This window comes from Beta vulgaris, chromosome 2 (assembly GCF_026745355.1).
Source record: "Beta vulgaris subsp. vulgaris cultivar EL10 chromosome 2, EL10.2, whole genome shotgun sequence".
Lineage (NCBI taxonomy): Eukaryota > Viridiplantae > Streptophyta > Magnoliopsida > Caryophyllales > Amaranthaceae > Beta > Beta vulgaris.
In genome coordinates, this window is record NC_079203.1 from 37,367,226 (window position 1) to 37,390,470 (window position 23,245).

General features: G+C 38.2%; 1 protein-coding gene across 4 annotated transcripts; it reads right to left on the reverse strand.

The window, feature by feature from the left end:
- Positions 1 to 2,682: 2,682 nt before the first annotated feature.
- LOC104886783 (hypothetical protein) lies at positions 2,683 to 7,432 on the reverse strand. Of its 4 annotated transcripts, XM_019247840.3 has the most exons (6): positions 6,879 to 7,432; positions 6,718 to 6,792; positions 5,034 to 5,403; positions 4,849 to 4,946; positions 3,249 to 4,616; positions 2,683 to 3,160 (listed from the first exon to the last, which is right to left on the reverse strand). In XM_019247840.3, exons 1-5 carry the CDS (start codon positions 6,915 to 6,917, stop codon positions 3,594 to 3,596), a joined length of 1,605 nt encoding a protein of 534 aa, XP_019103385.1. In that variant the 5' UTR covers positions 6,918 to 7,432; the 3' UTR covers positions 2,683 to 3,160; positions 3,249 to 3,593. The 4 variants fall into 4 exon arrangements, with proteins under 4 accessions (XP_019103385.1, XP_048494954.1, XP_010669597.1 ...); XM_048638997.2 differs by having other exon boundaries at positions 2,683 to 3,040; positions 4,849 to 5,403; positions 6,879 to 7,431; XM_010671295.4 differs by having other exon boundaries at positions 2,683 to 3,151; positions 4,849 to 5,403; positions 6,879 to 7,431.
- Positions 7,433 to 23,245: the final 15,813 nt, after the last annotated feature.

The following is a 23,245-nucleotide window of genomic DNA, read 5'->3' on the forward strand; positions in this document are numbered from 1 at the left end:
ATGTAACCTTAAAATGAGATACTTTGATTAGATACTTCTTGTCAAGAAATTGTTTTTGCATAACCTTGTAAATTTGAATTGTAGCTTTTGAAAAGGTTTATTGAAGATAGAAATACAAATAACTTCCATCAAGGGACTTTTACACTAGGCAATGGGAGACGAAAGTGGGTTGAAGACATTGTGAGACTCGTCTCGTAGGCTGTTCTATGACTTGTGAGTAGGAATGGCAACGGGGCGGACTTGGACCGGACCTGATCCGACTTATTTTTCTTCCAATTTTTATAATAGAATAGTCTTCTATAATACAATAATTTAATCATTACAATTTATTCTAATCATCATATGGAAATCTTATATAGTACAAATAATCTAATTATTACTATTATTTTTAACAATCATTTTTTCTATGGGAAAATCCTATATAATACAATTGGCTGAAAGTCGAAATCAGATTATACATAAATCATACATTACATAAATAAGAAAAAAGGATTGATTGACTCAACGTCGGAGTCGGATTCGGATGTCGGATTATTTTATGAGATCCGACTTCGACCCTCCTCCGACTCGGAGTCGGATTTTTCAAACGGAGTCGGAGTCGGATTACTTTTTTGTCGGAGTCAACTCAGATTTTTTCCTTCGGATCGGAGCGGAATAGGGTCGGATTCGGATTGGAATTCGGTGGAAGGTATAGTTTCGAAGCAGCCATATACCAAGGAAGAAAGTTTTGTGGTTCACAAGCAAATGAAACCTCACAAAGCCTCCAGCCGAAGGTGACAGTATGCAACTATGCATATTGTACCAACGAATCTAGCACGTCGTGGGTGATGAAGTTATGTCTCATTTTAGTAGAATTTTACATGGTCTATGTGAACAAAACTAATGTTGTATTGATCCCAAAAGTTTAAAATCCCACACTTATCTTAGGATTCAAGCTGACTAATTTGTATAACATATTTTCTCCGTAACATTACGCTTGTAAATCAGAGTGCTTTTCTTCCAGGGTGATTAATTATTGACAATGCCCTCATTGCGGTACAACTCTTTCATTCTATGAAGTTAATGGAAGTTTGGGTAGGAGAAGGGTATTGTTGCCATGAAATTTGATATGAGCAAAGCGTATGACATGATAGAGTGAGGTTTTTTCCGTCATTTCTTGCTAGAAGCTGGGTTATGCAGAGATGGGTGATGGACCGTATGACATCGGCCTCCTACTTTTTGGCTATTAATGGCAATGTATGCGGTAATGTTTCTCCCTAATAGGGTCTGCGGCCGTTTCACCTTATCTATGTTTTTTGATGGCCTTTCACCTTTCTATCTACTCTTGTAGCAGACGTTTTTTCTGGGATGATTAATAAGGAAGCGACATACGACACAATTCATATGGAGCAAAAGCAAGTCGAAACGAAACAGAAATCTGACATCTTTTTTCTTTGCAGAGGACAACATATTTTTTGCTAGAGCCAATCAACTAAAATTCTCGATACTAATTGATATCCTCAACAAGCATGAAACAATTTCTGCCATGAAATTGTTGAATGACAAAAATATTTGGGGATCCCGACAATTACAAATACATTACGAAAAAAGCAGTTTCCAGAGCCCTCTTAGATTGCATTTGGAAGATATTGTTAAGAGTTTGAGACTATTATTAGATGACAATAGAGGCAGGAAAGGAGGATCAAGTTATTAGATGAACAATAATCATATTCATATTTAAAACAAAAAAAATACAATGAACCTTATCATTCTCGTTCTCAAGGCCTTTCATTTAGGCACTCGTCTGTCTGATTCCCTGACCATGGTCAGGGCCGTTTTGGAGATTTTGGAGCCCCGGTTCTAACATGAAAATTGGGCCCCTAAATTTATAGAAAATAAAGATGGAAGGTTAGAGTTCTAAAGATAGGAAGTTGAAAATCTAAAGATAAATCTTTGACAAGTTTATTAAAGGTGGGAAACAAGGGTGATTTCTTCAAATATGAAGTAAAATTTTCAAAATAATATAATTTGGGCCTTTATAATTTTGGGGGCCCTGTGCTGTTGGGCTCCTTGCACACCCTCATCTACCCCTCTGACCATGGTCTCTAGGTTCCTGCAGCATGATTGTAAGCAATTTCTAGACAACAAATAATCAAGATGCATCTTCACGAAATGCAACCAACTTCTCTTATCTCCATACTGACGTCTAGCATCCAGCTTCTATCTAAGCAGTGAAATTTTCTTCTATGTTGCGAAGTTTTAAGCAACATTATATAACTAACAATCCAAGGCAGATAGTCTGTGCTTCTAATTTAATTATGGAAAGTGATTACATAGTAGGAGAGTGTTTGGTTGAGGGTTTTCTCATTTTTCTTGGTTTGGTTTGTAAATGATGAAAAAAAGTTCTCCGATAGATCCTCAAATCTATAAGAATTCCTTTTCCTTCTCATACCCATACACTTTCTCTTCTCCCATATATCCTCACATCTATAAGAATTCCTTTTCCTCTCTAATATTCTTGTGGAAATTCAAACAAAGAAAATCCATTCACAAGTGTATTTCCCTTGGAGATGATATTCATCCAACCAAAAAAGGTCCTGATATCGTAACATAAGTAAATCAGAAACATGGACTATTTGGAAAATTAAGCAAAGGCATATGACTCTTGAACAAGGCCATTGTAACACTAATGGCTATGCTAGATTGGACGGAAATCATTTTTAATAGAAATTGATTTTCAATGAAAACCATTTTCCAACGTAAAACACAGTAGTAAATTTTGTTTTCTTTTGTCAAGCTTCTTACAATAAAAGTTTCAGCAAAAAGGAAAAATGAAATGAAAGGGAGAAGAGAAAGGCAGGAAATGTGGCATATTCTTCTTTCACAAAATGTTTCCATTCTTGGGAGGATTATTTTCCACCCTTCACAAATCAAACAAGGAAAATGAAAATATCACTTCTCCAAGAAAATATTTTTCTCCCAAGCGGTTCCAGTCCTAGGAATTTCCAGATTCCGGTCTCTGTCCGGTCCGGTTTTGGACCGGTGCACAACCTATACTTCCCTGTTAATACTAAAAGGGTTGAATGTTGACCACAAGAAGATTCAGCAGATGAAGAAGCATTCTTCATATGTATTTTTTGCACCAACACCAGCCGAAAAAAACAATGCAACTCTGAGAAAACTTGCAATGATAAAAAAAAAGTTGCAAATCAGCATTATTTTGTAATAAGCAGCTATTATTATTTATTACTATCAAACTACTAATTTACCTCAACAGCCGAAATAAGATGATCCCTGATGGGAAAAGTGAAGATCATTGTTCAAATAGACCTAGACCACCATAGCAGTAATCTAGATCACTTTGACAGCCCTGATCAGCGCAGGTCCAGGAAAATTTAATATATATGCTTTTCCGGTATGGAGTAGCTGATAACAGCTGAAGGAACCGAATTTGCTTCTAAAAAGGATAGGTTTATCAAATTGCTCCATAGTACCTCTCTTTTTCTACAATTGTGCCATAGCATTCTTCTATTTATTTTTACTGGAACAGCACTTAACTTGATGTATCCCCCAGCTTTTCCTCTTTTTGCATCTGAGAAGTAAGTAAGGCCTGCTTAAACATCACAGATAACCATTGATGACAGACCTGGGTCAGAAGCTCCACTTAGCGTAGCGCCACAAGCTTTAGCTTGCAGTAGGACATTTAAAGCTCTTTCCGAAACCAGTTCACCAGGAATCATTACTGGAATGCCAGGAGGATATGGGCAGATCAACTCTCCACATATCTTTCCAATAGTGTGTCTAATATTTACCCTTGTTTTCTTTGCGAAGAAGGCCTCCCTTGGAGTGAGTTGCATGTTGATATCATTAAAGGGCTTTACTTTAACTTGCTGCATTCCCTGTTTCTTCCTCCAATGCAGAAAGAAAGATGACGACAAGTTCTTGACCCCCAGGACTAGCCTGTTGACATGCTCTTCACAACTTCCTGGAGTAAACGCAAATGTTATGGAGTGAGGTCCACTGAGCTCAGAAATTACTCTTTGATCCTTGTATAAGAACTCATCAGCTTCATATCCACTTAGACCAAGATCATTGAATCCAAGAGTCACCCGCAAAGGGTCAATGGCAGGAAACTCAGAGAAGTTGGGAAAATCAAGGATTGAGATGCCTGGGATCTGTCCAATCTTACTTTTAGCCTCAATTGCCAAATGGATTGCATTGTTGAAAACAAATAATCGGTTATCCCTAAGTTGAGCTGTAGCAGCATCTAATGAGGCTAAAAGCAAGTAACTTGGGCTAGTACTTTGAAGGGTTTGAAGGCACCTGCAAATTTTTTCCCTATCGACAAGTTTTCCGGATAGATGTAACATCGACGATTGAGTAAGAGAGCACAGCACTTTATGAGTTGATTGAACAACCACATCAGCCCCTTGTTGGAGGGATGAAACAGGGAGCTGTGGGTGAAAACCAAAGTGGGCCCCATGAGCCTCATCTACAATTAGAGGTATATCCCATGAATGACACAAATAAGAAATCTCCTTCAAGTTGCTGCATATCCCATGATACGTAGGGGAAGTAATAAAAACAGCTGCTGGTCTTTGGCCTTCCGTTTCCAGTTCCTTGATTGCCTTCTCTACCTGGCATTAAAACTGAATTTTCTTATAAAATAATCATCCTACTAAATAGTAAAATCTGCACCAAACATGGAGCTTACACCCCTTGCCCAATACCTCTCCCTCCCACCCCCACCTGCACCCCAAAAGAATGAAAACTAACTAGCAAAACAACTAACAAGCATATCTTTTGGCAGCATAACAACACAGTTATAAGATCCTACCAGCAAAGTTCGAATCATCAATTTGAACTTGCCTCTGATGGAGATACAGCAGAAGCAATGTCCCAGTCACAATCATAATGAGGAAATATATATTTTGGCACCACTCCGGTCAAGACCATTGCAGATACTGCTGAAATGTGAGAATTGCGAGGGAGAATTAGAGTATCTCCAGGGCTGCAGGTAGCCATAATAGCTGATTGGATTCCACAAGTTGTACCTCCTACAAGAAACCAAGTCTCTGATGCCCCAAATAGATCTGCAGCTTGCTTTTGTGCTTCTAGAATAGGACCCTCCGGAGAAAATAGATTGTCAAGCTCAGGTAGCTCAGGTAAATCATGAAGGAAGGGTTTTTGACCTATGAGCTCAGTCAATGAGGACGGAGCCGCTCTACTTCTGTTGTGTCCAGGGAAATGGAAACTTGCAGCATTTTCTCCAGCCGCAGCTTTTAAAGCAGCAACTAGGGGAGGGAGCTTTTGCCGCGGACTCATCTCAGGATGGTTAGCCGTTGACTCATTGTTTGAAGCTGTCTGTACTTCTCCATTTGTAAACTCATCTAGCTTACTCGGTTGCTCAAGGATGCTACTTTCCTGCAAGATGATTACAGCAAAACAACTGTCAACCTCTGGGAGAAAAAACAGACTGCATTTCTATTAGAGGTAAGCAGTTTTGCTTGTTCTCCATCAACGGTATGAACCTCATTTCTGTGCTGAAATCGTTCTTCTTAAAGAGTATTTCACTACATTATTTGAAATAGCAGTTATTTTAGCAAGTTAGTCCATGATTTTGAACTCTCTATAGCCGACAAAGGATGAAAAAGCCTAAAGAGTTTTGAACTCTCTTATACAAATATCTGATATTCCAGACTTCATCTAGTTGTTCTACAGATTTATGACTCCCATCAAGGTTTAGCTGTTCAACATAATAGGACTTTACATTGAATTTATAGAGGCATGTACTCAAGAATAACATGATATATTTCAGCACCCTTTAGATTTATTGCAGTGCATAAAAAATTATATCAAGACAGCTTGCATGCTGTCAATGAAGCCCAAACGAAGCGATGGTGCATCAAGCAACAATTACAACAAACTCAAGACTAACAAGCAACAATCCTTCTTAGTGAAACATAGTGTTACTCAAACTCGTTAACCCAATTTGGACACCTGTATGTGCTAAAGTGGCCAACTCATCTATTTTATCAATAATTTCCATGATCTCGGCCCAAAATGAAGTGTCAAAGTATTGATACTTATGATCGAGCATCAAGGATCTAACAGGGGTACTTGATGATTAATGGAGAGTCCGAGTAACATAGGTCAAAACAATATCTTATATCGGCCTTACGAATAACGATCAACTATTTCACCTAGGCTCCCATTTCTTCATTGTATCTCCCATTATAACACATCATTAGCATCTAAATAAGTAGACAATACATTCTCCTAAGTTCACATATGTTCCATTATCAGCGGAATCGATTATTTATCCTCATTCCTCAGTCTTCTCCTAACTACAGTAGTCCAAATAATAGAAAACAAAATATTATGCTTATGATCTTACCACATTACTGATCAACGAATTACTTTGTTCTGGCATGGAACTTGGAATAATGGCCTTTTTACACAATTGAATATAAACTGATGAATTTTCCAAATAAACTAATTTGTTGGTTTCATCCTTCATACTCCATCCGTTTCGTTTTAAATGCAACAGATATATATTTTATATCTCATATATAATACCCCTTTGTTGTATTTAAAACGAAACCGATGAAGTAATATTAATCAATCTATTACATACACAGACAACCCACTAATTGTAGGACTCAATATCAAATAAATCACAAAGAAAAAGTGAAAATACAAAGAAAAAAAGTTAAATTATTAAAATTGAAAACTTGCCTTGAAATTACTATGTATCTTTAAAGTTGAACGGCTAGTTGAAGAGCTTGTGTTGCAGAATCCGAAACAAAAATTCTGTTAAGACAAAGAAAGAGAAAAAATGAATAAGTGTAACTTGAAGCAGCATAATTAAGAAATTGCAGAGAGAGAGAAGGGCTTACGAAATGGGAGAAAGGTGAGGAGATGGATGGCATAGCCATGGATACTTGTTCTTGCTAAGCTATGTCGCTTTTGTATATCCTCGAGAGTCGAGAGTCGAGAGTCGAGAGTCTAGAGTATAGAACGTACTCCTATGCGAGCCTTTGCGAGACATTTGTTGGCGCCAGCGGTGAGATACGCGATATATCCATTGGAGACGAGACTAGTGGTTGGCCCGTATAATACCTCATATCATCTCATGTCATGTGTGAGAATATATTTTATACTATTATTAAATGGATTTTTTTTATTTTAATAATGCAACTTTTTAATCATTTGCAACGAATAAACAAACCTCTCCTTTTTTTTTTTTTTTTTTTTTTTTTTTTGGGATAGAATAAACAAACTTCTTAGTTATTCTTAAATAATACAATCTTTATCTAAAAATTCTTACAACAAGTCAAATTGACTGGTAACCTGCGAAACAGGTTCAAAAAATTTGTTGAAAAAAAAATCTAATTCTCTCACTCCTTACTCACTCTGCTGCCCAACCCATCTTCTTCCCATATCCCTCGCCCCACCCCGTCTCCTTCCCCTTCCCCTTCCCTGAAATCAGTCAAACCCACCCACCCATCTCTGAAACCACCAAAATCCACCCACCCCATCCCTTAAACCACCAAAACCCCCTGTTGTCCACTCTCTCTCCTCTCGTGTTCCCCCTTTCTCCCTTGCTGCGTGTTGCCAGCTGCCAGCACCACCGCGGCATCCACCAGTGCTTATCCTATGCGTCACCAACTGCCAACCCAATACGCGTCCCCTTCTCCCTCACTCACATTCTCTCTCGCCTAAACTCTTGCTCTCTCTCCCCTCTGTCTTATGATTACTAACTCCACCACAGCACCACCACACGCTTGTTCAACCACACCACCACCATCTGCCACCCAAATCAGCGCGCACACGAGCCAACCCCATCCCCAACTGCCACACCACCACCGTTTCCCAGTCTTTTCTGTCCTTTTTCTCTCACGTGGTTCGTAAAAGAGGGAGAAGCTAAGAAGGTGGTGATGGTGGGGGTTGTAGAGGAGGGTGGAAATAAGAAGAGGAGGGTTTGGGTCTGCATTTTTTGGGGGTGGGGGAAGGAAGAGGTGGTGATTTTTTGGGGTAGGGGACTAGGGGCGGGGGTTTTCCAGTGGGTAAGGTCGTAGTGGTGGGTGGGGTAGGGAAGAGTTCAGTACTGGTGGAGGGAGATAAGGAAGAGAGAAAAATTAATTTTGTTTTTTTAATTCAACAAAAATGAAAAACTAACCAATGGAATTGTGACAAGTGTCCCAGACAACCTGTTTATTAGGTTGCATTCGTTTTTTACCTATTCAGAGAATTTTTAGATAAATGTTGCATTATTTAGGAATAACTAAAAGATTTGCTTATTCGTTGTGAATGGCTAAAATATTGCATTATTAAAATAAAAAAATTCTTATCAAATACTCTTGAAATATCACATCTTGCATAAAATCTTATATACGGCCGGCCACACCTATAATTTTGCGTGTGCCAGTTTCATATATGAGGTCTAGACAGAAAAAATAAAAGGTATAGAGAATGAAAGCAATCCCAAACGTGAGTAAGGCCCAACCTAACCCCAATCTTGTGAAGAACGCGACAATAACGATTCCCAACACAGGAGATCTGAAGAATGACGAAGGGACGATTTCGTTAAAGAAGATTGTAAAGTTTTAGGTTTAACTTTTTGTCTTTCCTTTCTCATTCATTCTCCTCCATATATATAGTACATGTATTAACAGTAGGAAGGGATTCTTCCCAAATATAAATACAATACATAATTCTACTTGCCTAAGATATCTAGCTCAATACCCCCCCTCAAGTTGGAGCATGGGGATCATAAATGCCCAACTTGCCAAGTAGAGCGTCGAATTGAGATTTGCCCAGAGCCTTGGTGAAGATATCGGCTAGTTGTTCGGTAGTATGCACATAAGATGGAGCAATGAGACCGTCGGTGATAGCATCACGAACAAAGTGACAGTCGACTTCAATGTGCTTAGTACGCTCGTGAAATACCGGATTTTTGGCAAGGTGAAGAGCGGATTGGCTGTCACAAAATAAACGAATGGCCGCAGGATGATGAATGCCCAGACTTAAGAGAAGCCCTTTTAACCATTTTAACTCACAAGTGATGGCGGCCATAGAGCGATATTCAGCCTCGGCAGATGAGCGCGACACAGTAGCTTGCTTCTTAGTCTTCCAAGCAACGGGAGAAGCACCAAGAAACACTAGCCAACCAGTAAGGGAGCGACGAGTAAGGGGGCAAGCAGCCCAATCAGAATCACACCAACCAGAGAGAGTAAGATCATTGTCAGCACGCAAGAGGATACCTTGGCCAGGGGTACCCTTTAAGTAGCGAATAACCCGCAAAGCAGCTTCCCAATGATCGGTACGGGGAGCCTGCATAAACTGAGACAAGATATGAACAGAGTAGGCCAAGTCAGGCCTAGTAACAGCAAGATATATGAGACGACCAACAAGACGTCTATAGGGCTCAGGATCATCAAGAAGAACACCGTCAGCAAGGCCCAGGCGATGGTTCTGCTCAATAGGGAAACCAGCAGGCTTAGAGCCAAGAAGACCAGCTTCAGAGATAATATCCAAAGTATATTTGCGCTGACAAAGAAATAAACCAGAGGCACTCCGGGCCACCTCAATACCAAGAAAGTACTTCAAAGGACCCAAGTCCTTCATTTTGAAGCAGTCACAAAGATAGGCCTTGAAAGCCCCCAAAGCAGCAGAATCATTACCAGCAACAATAAGATCGTCAACATATACCAAAACATTAATCTGAACAGGGCCTTTGGTATAAGTAAATAAAGAGTAATCAGAGTAAGATTGTAAAAAACCATACCCTTTCAAAGAAGCCACAAGTTTAGCAAACCAACACCGAGGAGCTTGTTTGAGGCCATAGAGAGATTTATGAAGACGACAAACCATATTGGGTTGAGAAGATTCAAACCCAGGAGGAAGTTTCATGTAAACCTCTTCCTCCAGATCACCATGCAGAAAAGCGTTATGGACATCCATCTGATGAAGCTCCCAGTTTTTAGCTGCAGCAATAGCAAGAAAGGCCCGAACAGTGACCATTTTGGCCACGGGAGCAAATGTCTCGGTGTAATCTATGCCTTCCTTTTGATGATTAAACCAGCACCAAGCGAGATTTCTGGCGATCCAAATTACCAGCAGAATCAAATTTATTACGATAGACCCATTGGCTACCAAGAGCGCGCTTTCCCGGTGGTAGAGGAACCATAGTCCAAGTGCCATTTTCCTCCAAAGCCCGAATCTCATCATTCATAGACATTCTCCAACCTGCATCCTGCATGGCTTCTTTAAAAGATTTCGGCTCGGAGATAGAAGTGACATTAGCAATAAACTTTCTATATTTCACAGAAAAACTTTGACAAGTGATGTAATGTGTTATGGGATAGGACGTACCTGAGGAATGCAGTGGAACAGTGGAAGACGAAGATGGACTCGCTACTGAAATGGAGTTGGTAACATAATCGCGCAACAAAACGGAAGGAGTTCGAGACCTGAGACCACGACCCAAATGAGAAGATGTGGAAAGTGGCCCAGTAGAAGGCCCGGTAGGAGGCCCAGTAGACGGCCCATCTGAAGGCCCAAGGAGAGACCCAGTAGGGGGCCCAGTAGACGACCCAGCAGAGGGCCCAGTATGAGACCCAGTAGGGAGCCCAGTAGAAGGAGGGACAAAGGAAGATACGGGTGTAGCAGCGGAAGTAGGAGCATGATTGGGCTCAGGTTGGGTAGGAGGAGGGGAGATTAATTTTTGTGAGGGAGAAGAAGTTTGGGCCGAATTGGAGTTGGTAAGAGGTGGCTCATGTGTAGGGGGTTGGGAAGAGAGACACGGAATTGGAGTGGGTAGGGTAGGAATGAGCGGATTTGTAGTGGGTGGGGTAGGAAGGGGCTCATGTGTAGTGGGCTGGATAGCAATAGGGTCATTTGTAGGAGGCTGGGTAGTAATAGGTGCATTTTTAGTGGACTGGGTAGAAAGAGTCTCATTTGTAGTGGGCAGAGGGACACATGGAGTCTCAAAATCAGCGAAATCAATGTGAACATCATCATAGTGAGTAACCAAGACATGAGGATCAATATTAGCAGCTTCGGGATCACAAAAGGGAAATGTGCCTTCAAAAAATTTAACATCCCGAGAGACAAAAAACTCTTTGCTATCAAGATCAAATAATTTCCAACCCTTCTTCCCAAGAGGATAACCAACAAACATGCATTTACGACTACGACTGGCAAACTTATCCCCCTTAGATCGATGATTATAAGCAAAGCATAGAGAACCAAAAACCTTAAGGGCATCATAGGAGGGAGGATGGTTGAATAAGAGCTCATAAGGGGTTTTATTGTGGAGTAAGGGTGTAGGAGTGCGATTTATGAGATGAGCGGCAGTGAGAATACTTTCTCCCCAAAAATAAATAGGAAGATTGGCATGAAAACGAAGGGCACGACCGACATTCAAAATATGTTGATGTTTACGCTCAACCCTCCCATTTTGTTGTGGAGTATTTACACAAGAAGTTTGGAAAATTATGCCATTGGCGGTAAAATAATCCTTAAGACAGTTAAACTCAGTTCCATTATCACTTTGCACAATTTGAATAGTTTGGGAAAATTGACGATCAATCATAGCAATAAAGGCCATAAACATAGAAAAAACTTCTGTTTTATCAATCAACAAATAAACCCAAACAGCTCTAGAATAATCATCCACCAATGTCAAAAAATAGCGAGCACCACAAGAAGAAACATGTTTATATGGGCCCCACAAATCACAATGAACTTTGCCAAAAATTCTATGAGCTTTATTATCACTAATGGGAAATTTAGTGCGAGGATGCTTAGCACGAAAACACACCTCACAACCCTTATTCAAACTACCCTGCAAATGACGAACAGGAGGGAGTAACTTGACTATTTTCTCTGAAGGATGACCCATGCGATGATGCCACAGTTCCAAGGAGGAGGCAACGTCACCAACCGAAACATGAAGCGCAGAAGGTCCACCTCCAAAGTAGTAGAGTCCATTTCTTCTAACCGCTGTTCCAATCAGATTCCTCAACGGGTCCTGTATAACACAAACATTAGTATTGAATTGAACAATACAATTCATAGTCGCAGTTAACTGAGAAACAGAAAGTAAATTACAATGTAAGTGAGGCACATATAAAACATGAGTAAGAATAATATCGTTCGAGAGACGAACGGAACCCTCTTGTTTAGCCAAAACAGTAGCACCATTAGGCAAACCCACAGGACAATCCGGTATACAAGTGATATCAAATAATAGAGAGGCGTCTCCTGTAACATGATTAGAGGCACCAGTATCGACAATCCAGTCATTAGAAGAAAACATACCATGCAAACGGTCATCGGGAATCTTAGTATTACCAAGTAGACCTGCTAAAGCTTTCCACTGATCTGCGGTAAAGAGAGAAGATGGCGAGGCAGCAGCCCCAAGAACCACACCGGGAGCTGTAGCAGTAGCCACAGCCGTGGCATTAGCACGAACCGGCTCCCGAACACGAGCAGTAGGTGCTGCAGTAGGTGCGGCAGTAGGACGACCACCCCCACGCAAGGCAGCAGCAGCCTTACGTTCCTCCCACCAGGAGGGATAACCATGAAGTTCAAAGCATGTACTCATTTCATGCCCCGACTTCTTGCAATGGGAACAATGAAGGTGAGATTTGTCCTCACGAACACGAGGACGAGAATTTGATGAAGAAGCTGCAACAGTGCCGCGAGTGTTTGTGCGAACAGCAAAACTGACCACGTCATGGGAGTCAGTAAGATTTGTTTGAGCCAACCGAACCCGTTCGGCTTGCACAAGTAACTGATAAGCTCGATCAAGGGAGGGCAGGGGTTCTTGAGAAAGAATATGGGATCGAACAGTGCTATAATAATCAGGGTCAAGGCCCATTAAAAACTCATGAAGTTTACCAATAGAACGACGTTCCTCATGCAATAAACCGGCCGAGCAATACGAACAACATTGACAATCAATAAGAGGTTCATGATTATGAAGTTCTTCCCACAAAACAGTTAATTTACCAAAGTAGGTAGCAATAGTCATAGACTTAGTTTGGACGCAACGAGCAAGAGAAACTTTTAATTGATGAATACGGGGACCATTAGCCATGCAAAGCGAGATTTTAAAGAGTCCCATAATTTTTTAGCATCACGATACTTCGAAAGCGTACCTTTAATCTCCGGAGATATTGTGTTCATAATCCATGAGATGAGCATGGCGTGAATGGTACTCCAATCAGAAAGAGTACATGGTGGAGAAGGTGATGTGATCGTACCATCTAAGAACGACCATTTTCGGCGAGCTTCGAGAGCCATTTGCACGTCGGAAGCCCAATGCTCATAATTATCAGCAGTGAGACGTGTGGGAGTAATAAAATCACCCGGGCGGTCTTGAGGACCAAGAAAGTAAGGAGAATTGGAGGAGATAACAGTAGGTGGAGGTGGTGGCGCCACCTTGGCAGAGTCCGAAGCCTCACCTGTCATGGTGAGAAAGTAGGGTGGACGGCTAACCTAGCCTGATACCATGTAAAGTTTTAGGTTTAACTTTTTGTCTTTCCTTTCTCATTCATTCTCCTCCATATATATAGTACATGTATTAACAGTAGGAAGGGATTCTTCCCAAATATAAATACAATACATAATTCTACTTGCCTAAGATATCTAGCTCAATAAAGATGTTGAGCAATAACAATGAAGGAGCCGTCGATTGTAGCTAGAGCAGTGAAGGAGATGCCAAGATTTGTTAATGGTTGCCGATGACGAGGAGAGAGAAAGAGATTGAGAATGACCGAAGGGAAGGGAGTGGTACGGTGTTGAGGAGACAACCGAAGGGAGGGGAGTAAAGGGTGGTGTGGGAGCACTGAGGAGTGGGGTTACAAGTAAATCCCATTTGTTTGAAAAAAACAGGGGCTGGAGTGGTGGTGATGGTGTTTGGTGGGGGAGAGGGTGGCTGTTGAAACTAGTGGAGTTGGTTGGCTAACAAAATAGTGTGGTGTATGTTAACCTTGTATTTTGTTCACTGAAAATAACTCTAAAATCTAGATCAAGCAAAGGATGGTAAATGGTTCAACTAAATAATGAATTTTCTATTTTTATGTAATCTTAAGAATATGATATGAGTAACCCTTTAAATTTGTTGGAGTAACCTCGTTTAATACTATGAGTAACTTCATTTAATCTTATGAATAATATTGTTTAATCTTATGACTAACCTCGTTTAATCATACTAGTAACCACATTTGTTTATACGAGTAACTTCATTTAATCATATGAATAACCCCAATTGTTCACACAAGTAACCCTTATTTATTAATACGATTTATTAATACGAGTAACCTTATCCATTTATAAGGAGTAATCCTATTTATTCATACTAGTAACCCAATTTAATCATATGAGTAACTTCAATTTATTCACATAAGTAACCCCATTTTATTCGTATCAGTAACCCCAATTGTTCATACAAGTAACCCTCACTTATTAATACGAATAACCTTATTCATTCGTAAGGAGCAACCCCATATATTCATACTAATAACCCCATTTAATCATATAAGTAACCTCATTTTTAGTAACCTCCTTTTATTCGTATTAGTAACCCCAATTGTTCATAGTAGTAACCCCTACTTATTAATACTAGTAACCTCATTCATTCATAAGTAGTAACCCCAATTATATGAGTAACTTATTTTATTCACATAGGTAATTTCATTTTTCTTATAAGAGTAACCACATTTATTTTTAGGATTGACACTCTTTTATTGTTAAAAATAATCGCGTACTCATACAAGTAACTCCATTTGTTTAGAAGAGTAACTACATTTGTTCACAAGGGTTTGTGTTTAAGGGTCGACTTCAAAAGATCATATCTCATAGCATAATTAATATTTTGGAAAGATTAAAGTTGGAGATGAAAATATGGCTCGAAAGCTTTCCAACGCCTGGTCAAAAGCTCAATTTTGATGAGGAACGAGTGAGATATGACCATTTGAAAATGAGCTGATAGACTGACATAGTGTCTCGCATGTGGCCACACCTATAATTTCGTGTGTAGCCAATTATATAAGACGCGCTGCACATTTTGTAATAGTTGCAGTAGTGTAATAGATTAACTTGAACCAATTAGCCCTCTTCCATGACTAAGAAAAATCGGATTCTAATTTTACGGATAAATCATCAAACGAAAACTTTTATTGATTTATTTCTGGTTAAAGCCAAACTAAAACCTTTCACAAAAAAAAAAAAAAAACTAAAACCTTTTAAAAAAAAATGATAAGTCAATTTGATATACACTTGTAGAATTATAGTTAACAAGCACATGTATCTTAAAATATATTCCTTTTCAAAGTCTTAGGTGTAACCATTATAGTGAATTGCTAAATACCGCCCTAAAATTTCTTACCAACGCCCTAAATACGTATATTTATACTGTATTTGTATATCCTATAGCTATCTTTTCCCTCACTTCCCCTTCCCTTTTTCTTCTTCTTCCATTACCAGTCCACCACTATTTTTTTTATCATTTATGAACCAAAATTAATTGTGAATCATCAATAAGTACACAAGAAGAGGCGTAAAAGAAAGTTGAGTGCATTTATATCCAATACAAAGCATCATCATCTTCAACCTTGTGACAATGTTAACTCAATTAGCAACAATCTCTCTATTCTTTTTTTTTTCTCAACTGGAAAAACAAAACTAATCTCACCACCACTATTAAAGCACCATTGGAGCCACCACCAAAACCAATTTTTCGGCGAGTGTGACCGCTCCGGTGACACATCATTTCCTCCGACGAGTTTGACATTTCACCAACAATCCAAAAATTGAAATTTTTTTTAAGAAAAATATGGTGAGGCTGGTAGACGCCCCACCACAGGTGCAGACACCTACCATGGGCGCTCACCATATTTTTTAAAAAAAAATTCAATTTTTTTTTCTCATAAACTCTAATCTTAATTTTTTTGTGTGGGATTTATTCTGTTGATTTAATTTTTGTTTTTGCGGGCCTGTGGGGCGTGGTGGATTGGTTGTTGGAATCACAGATGGTGATTGTTGTTAAGGTGGCTGTCATGCGTCGCCGGAAAACTGAAATTGTTAAATTTTGGGGCGTTTAATTTCACATCCTAATTTTTGTAGTTGTAACAGAGAGAAATCTACCGTTTGATTCAGTTGAAGAATTGATTTCAATACAACCATTCATTCCAGTTTCTTGAAAACTCCAATTCACTCCAGTAATGGCGGAAAATAATCTTTTGGAAGGATTGGGGAATAAGGGAAGGGGAGGAAAGAGAAAGATAAAAGGAAAAGAAGGGAAAAAAGGTATAAAATACAGTATAAAAATACATATTAGGGCGTTTGTAGGAAATTTTACTGGTTTGCTAAACGACGCCCTAGAATTTCCAAGTAACGCCCTAAATACGTATAATATACTTTATTTTCTCATTTTTCAGATAATCTGCCCTTCTTCCTTCACTTTCCCTCCCATATTCTTCCCCTACCTACTGGGCATAGGTGCCGACACACCACCGTCGCACTACCACCGTCGTTCCACCACCGCCGCACCGCTACTGGCGTCGCAGCTCACAATTAAAATCAAAATTCAGCAAAAAAAAAACCTTGTGAGGTGTTATTTTTTCCCCCTTCTCTTTTTCTCTCTCCTCTGTTTTGCTCCCCCTCTTCTATCCATTTTTATACAGTCAAGATAAAAAGAAAGGGGAAAAACAATTCTCTTAGATCTTCAAAAATCATTCATTTCAATGCACAATTTTCTTCAGATTTCTTAATTTTCTCCCTCGAACGTCGCAATTCACCGAGAAACTCTTCATTTACAATTTCAGAAAAATGCCCCACTACCGGTGAAGGCTTAAAAAAAATTCAGTCTCTCTTTTTTTTTTTGACAGGAAATTTCAGTCTCCTTGTCCGTGGTGGTTTTGTTTGGTTTGAATGAGGAGTTTGTGAAAATGGAGAGGATGGTGGTGGTGGTGGTGGTGGTGGGGCGTCCATGATACTTGATCGTGGATTTAATTGGACTTTAAAGCATGATATTAGGTGCTGTTTTGTTATGTTTTGTGCCATAATGAAAGAGTATTATCGATTTAAAAGTCAAAAAATAGAGAATAAGATCGTGGTGGTGGTGGTGGGGCGGGAAGTCAGTTTCTGAAAGGGAGGAGGAAGGGTTAGGGCCTAGGGGAGTCAGTCAAGGAGGAGAGAGAAAAGAAATACAATTATGTAAGTGTATAAATACAGTATTTAGGGCGCTAGGAAAATTTAGGGCGTCGTTTACTAAAACCCAAATTTTAGGGCGTCAAATCACATGTGCGAAATACCTTGCCAGTTGCCACACAATCATCCATCGTTTCCTTTTTAACTCGTACCTCTCCCACTTTCTCTCCTATCCATTCAACATTCCTCTAGTTCAATCGACGATTGAATATTTTGCAATTGCTTACAATAATGCCGATTAATCAAAACTCAAAATCTATCAGAAAAGCGATCGCAATTCAAATCAAGAAATTAAATTCAATTCATCAAATTTAGGCTGATGCTTTCAAGAAATTAAACCAACAACCTGCAAATCTCCAAATTTTGTACATAAAGAAAAAATTCGAATCAAGAAAAGCCAAAATAATGTTCTAGATTCGAACAGGTTCAAACAATTTTGAATCCAAGGAATTTCCAGATTTTGAATCAAGAACAAATTTAAGGCACACCTAGAACAAATTTGAATCAAAGACGTCGGAGAGGCGACGCGACAATAGGGCTCCTCCTCTTGTGGTGGTGCTAGTGCACATTTTTTCTATCTCCTCTCGCCGCAGTGTTTCTGCAGTCCGGTGAAGTGGTGAGCTGCGGGCAGAGAGAGAAACGATCAACAATTGATGTTATTGGACGGCGTCGAGGAAGATTGAGAAATTAATTGGGAGGAAAATGAGAGTGAGTGAAGGGGAAACAAAGTGAAGGAGAAAGTGAGAAACTTTCAACTGAAGTTGTGCATTGAACGAGATTGTTATACACTAAACGAGATTTTTATGCATTGAACGAGAATGAGGAGAGAGATTAGAGGAACAATTTCACAAATTTGTTGATCTTCAAATGTTTGGTTACAATTTTGTGTCTCCTCCTCCTTTTCTACTTTTTCTACTTAATCAATACCTTAACTCCAAAATGACACAAGTTTGCTAAAAAGGTTATAGAATTGAGAAATAATAAAATAAAAGAGTTTTATAATGACATGAAATAAATTTATATAAACGAGTTTGTCTTGTAAGATAACGCCTAATACTTTTAAATTAAAATTAGGCAATGGTAAGCCTAGTATTAAAAAGAGCAGTCCGTTTTTGGTAAAGCAGGCCACACACAAACAAACCCGTACGGCCAAACAATCCCCATCCTCCTTCCTCCTTCCTTCCTCAAATCTCCAACTGCTTTACTGTACCTCTTCCTCCTTCCCCGCCCCAATTCATCTTCTCCTCACATTTGTCATTCTCTCTCTCCTCCTCCCAACAAAAATCCTACTCTTTCTCTCTATTTTCCATTTTCTCTCTCCTAAGTTTCTTCTGCCATTAAAGCTGCAATGGCGGACCACGAAGAGGAGCACCACGAGTAATTGTCGTTGATGGAGAAAATCTTCGACAAGATTCACAAAGTTCTTTGAGTTCGCGAACGGTGATTTCCCCAGACTGAAGATTGCAGGCGATGGAAAACTTCGGGGGCGATTGAAGAGAGGTATTCGACGATTTTGGTGCCGCCTTTTTGCTAGTTGATGAGGCCATATGAACCTCGTTCGCGATCTAATGATGGTGGTGGGGTTATGGAAGTGGAGGCATGTATTTGAAATAGTTTGATGGAGGAGGTGAGAGGCCAATGATGGTGGTTGGTTATTTGAGTAGGTGGTTGTGGTGGTGATGTGGTGGTGATGAGGAGGAGGCGAACGCGATGGTTCCATGGTTGATCAAAGAGAGGGGAGGGAGATTAAGAAATGGTGTGGTGTTTGTATAAAGTAACCCTTATAATGCAAAAAGCAACCCATACTTTCACTAAAAAAGTAACCCTTCAACATTACAAAAAAGGAACCCTTAGCATTTGAAAAGTAACCCATAGTTGCAGTAAAAGTAACCCCTATTTACCATAGAAGTAACCCCTTATAATTACAAAATGTAACCCATACTTTCCGTAAAAGTAACCCCTTATCATTACAAAAAGTAATCACGGGTTTCAGTAAAGTAACCGCTTAACATTCGAGAAAGTAACCCATAGTTTCACTAAAAGTAACATCTAAAAATTAGAAGAAAAAACATAGATTCATCAAAAGTAACCCCTTCATTATAAAGTCTAGCTTGAGCCTTTTATTAGCTGGCCACACCATTTGTTCAAGGTGTGGCCTGCCTTATACAAAAGTTTGTGTAAAAAGAGAATTAACCCAATAGTGACTAAGTTAATTTCTTTAGGTAACTAGTTTAGTCCATTTACTTACTAGGTCTACTTTTATATTAAAATTAGTCCGTCTCTTTGAATAATTTTTGTATACAAAATGACATGAGACAACCCCAAAATGATATGAAGTACGTCAATAATGACAAGATGGAGTAATAATGACACAAAAATGAGCATCAATAATATTTTTACGTAAGTTTGCTCAATAATGACATAAAAATAAGTTATAATAACACATGAATGAGTAAGAAAGACACAAAAATAAGAAATTGACAAATATTATTAAATAAGTTTAAAAGATACAAGTTTGCTCAATAATGACATAAAAATGAATCATAGTGACACATAAATGAGCAATAATGACACACATCTAAGGAATTGACAAATAATATCAAAGTAGGTTTAAATGATACAAACTTTTTTCTTAAAAATGGCATAATAACGAGTTATAACGACATAGAAATGAGTAATAATGATGACACACAAATAAGGAATTGACAAAAAAATCAAAATAGGTTACTTTAAATGATACAAGTTGCTCAATAACGACATAGAAATGAGTTATAATGATAAAGAAATGAGTAATAATGACACACAAATAAGGAATCGACAAATAATATGAAAATAGGTTTAACTAATACAAGTTTGCTCAATAATGATGACATAAAAAAATGAGTTATAATGATACATAAATGACTAATAATAACACACAAATAGGGAATTGAAAAATAATATTAAAATAGGTTTAAATGATACAAGTTTACTCAATAATGACATAAAAATGAGTTATAATGACACAAATGAGTAATAATGACAGACAAATAAGGAATTCACAAATAATATCAAAATAAGTTTAAATGATACATGTTTTCTCAATAATGACATAAATATGAGTTATACTCACATAAATAAGGAATATTGTACAAAAATAAGAATTTACAAATAATATATATTAAAATAGGTGTAAATGATACAAGCTTTCTCAATAATGACATAAAAGTGAGTAATAATGACACATAATTGAGTAGTAATGATATGGTACAAACATTTGTATGATATAATCAAAAGCCTACTACAAATAGAGATGAAACCTAATTATATAAAATTGAAATTCTAAGTAACACAATAAAATTATTATTCATAAACAATGAAAAATCATAGCTTGAATTGCATTAAATTGAATAGGTAATGTTTGAGCTACTTGACCGGCAAGTAAACTGTTATCCCTTAATATGTTCTTAATTCAATGGAGACTTGTGTAATGATGTCGTAGTCGGATAACTCCGACCCTGAGCTCCGTTCCCAAACCTGCAAAAAAAGGACGCACCCTGGAGGTTTGGGTGGTGGTTCCCCCTTCGAAATTTAAGTCAGGTATTAGGAGTGAAAGGGAAAAGTAGAGATAGAGAGAGAAAGTGAGAGAGTATTTTCACAAAGTATGGGCACACAATGTTCAAAAAGTATCTTTCTTCTGATTTTCAGGGGCTATTTATAGTGTTGGGGTCTTGAATCCTGCCAAATGAGGTACCCTAAAATGAGGGTGGCTGATTGGTCAGACAATCAAACTTTGACACGTGGCAGGCAATGATTGGATGGTAAAATGCAACCAATCATATGTAGCCGTTTTTTTGGGATTTGAGCCTGGATATTTTGTCAGGCCAAAAAGATGTACTGGTACCTTTTCTCAGTAAAAGTCAAAGCTTCAGCCTTCCTTTTCTTTTTACTCCTTTGGGAGGGGACACATGGGCGCTCTGGATGGATCCACGTGTCTCTTGAGGAGCCGTTGAATTTAGGCTACAATAACTTTTGCCCCAAAAAGGGGATTTTACTGTGGCGCCAAGACGGTTAATACCCTTTTACTTGAAGAAGTTACCTCATTTTCAAAAATTGGCAAAACGCGCCATTTCGCAGGTTTAACCGGTCATTTTTAACCAGTTTTGAACGCAACATTTACTTTTAACCTGGGTATAAGGTTTTCCACTCCTTTATACATATGTGCCTTTGCCCTTTCTGCAACCATTCACTAGTAGAATAAATGCTTATTGCTGCGGTGATATTGCTGCAATTTTACCTATACGCAGCAATATAACACGCAAAAAGAAAAGAAAAAATAGAAAATAACAATATTGCTGCGGTTCACGCCCAAAACCGCAGCAATATTGTTCAACGGATACATTTTGAAAAAAATGTGGGGCCTGGAGACAGCTAATATTGCTGCGGTTTTGGGCGGGAAACCGCATCAATATAATAAAAAAATATTTTTAAAATATATTGCTGCGGTTTCCCGCCCAAAACCGCAGCAATATTATCTGCTCTACTCACTTACCAAAAAAAAGCACGCGGGTTTCCTTTAAGTCTCTCATCCTCCCTTTTTGCCCAACCATTTTCTCTCAAACCCTCACAGTCTCACACTAATCCCTCCTCTACTCGCCATTTTCTCTCTCCTCTCAAACCCTCACACTCTCACACTCATCCCTCCTTTCCTCGCGTTTTCTCTCTCTCTCTCAACCTCTCACACTTTTCTCTCTCTCCTCTGAACCTCTCACACTAATCCCTCCTCTCCTCGCCATTTTCTCTCTCCTCCCAACCGCTCACACTCATCACTCCTCTCATCTTCCAGTGTCTTCATCGGCTTTTAGATATGTTTTTCATTTTTTTACTGTTTCTTCATCGGCTTTTAGATCTGTTTTCTTTTTTTTTTGGTTCATCAATTTATTTTTCATTTTTATTTTCGTTTCTAATTTTTTTCGTTCATAAGCCTTGTTTATATTTTTGTTTTTCTTTTCGTTCCTATTTTTTTCGTTCATCAGCATTGTTTTTCGTTTTTATTTTTGTTTCTGGTTTTTTCGTTCATCGTCTATTATATTTTCGTTTTTTATTATTTCAGATCTGTTTTATCATTTTTCTTTTATAGTTCTTTTCTTCATTTCGCAGATCTTTTTTTTTTTTTCGTTTTTCGTTTTTCAATTGTTCAGATTTGTTTATTTTTTTCATTTTTTTATTATTTAAAATCTTTTTTTTTCGTTTTTCTTTTCTCTTTCTTTTAGATCTGTTTTTTATTTCATTTTTTTTTTGGGGTTGGCCTCTCATGGTGCTGTTTTTTTTTCTTTTAGGAAGTTGATGAAGGTTGGAATGACTGAAACGCAGATGAAAACGAGAAAAACTTACATTATTTAGTTCTTATTTTGATAGTTTATATTAAGTTTGTCTAATGTAATGTTAAGCTTGTCTCTTTAGTTTTTTTTGTTAATGTATTAGAATTAATGTTAAGTTTTTCTGATATAATATTAAGCTTGTCTCTGTTTTTTTTTTGTTAATGGGTTAGAATTAATGTTAAGCTTTTCTGATATAATATTATGTTTGTCTCCATTTTGTTTGTAATGTTAAGCTTCTCTTTCTTTTTTTATGTTTTGTAGTTAGATTCTGTTGAAAATTTATGATTTTTTGCATTTTTTTGTTTTTTTGTTATCTTTCGAATTTTATGATAAATTTTTTTTTGACCTACTTATTGCTGCGGTTTTGACTAAAAACCGCAGCAATATACATATTATTTATTATAAAATAGGGTATATTGCTGCGGTTTGTAGGACAAACCGCAACAATATATCGAACTTTGCTAATATAAAATAAATATATTGCTGCGGTTTTTGCTAGAAACCGCAACAATATGTTCAAATATTGATGCGGTTTAAAACCGCAACAATATAATTATTACCTATTGCTGCCCTCTTAATTGCTGCGCGCCCAAAACCGCAGCAATAGGCCACTTTTTGACCGCAGCAATAAGCATTTATTCTACTAGTGATTTCACACCTTTAGAGATTTTTTCTAGAGAGAG

Excerpts from the sequence above, each read along its gene's own strand:
- LOC104886783 (XM_048638997.2), bottom strand. The coding sequence starts at position 6,917 with ATGGCTATGCCATCCATCTCCTCACCTTTCTCCCATTTC. Across the intron at positions 5,404-6,717 it reads AGATACATAGTAATTTCAAG|GAAAGTAGCATCCTTGAGCA; the intron begins GCAAGTTTTCAA and ends ATCATCTTGCAG. Across the intron at positions 4,617-4,848 it reads CTGCTGTATCTCCATCAGAG|GTAGAGAAGGCAATCAAGGA; the intron begins GCAAGTTCAAAT and ends TTTTAATGCCAG.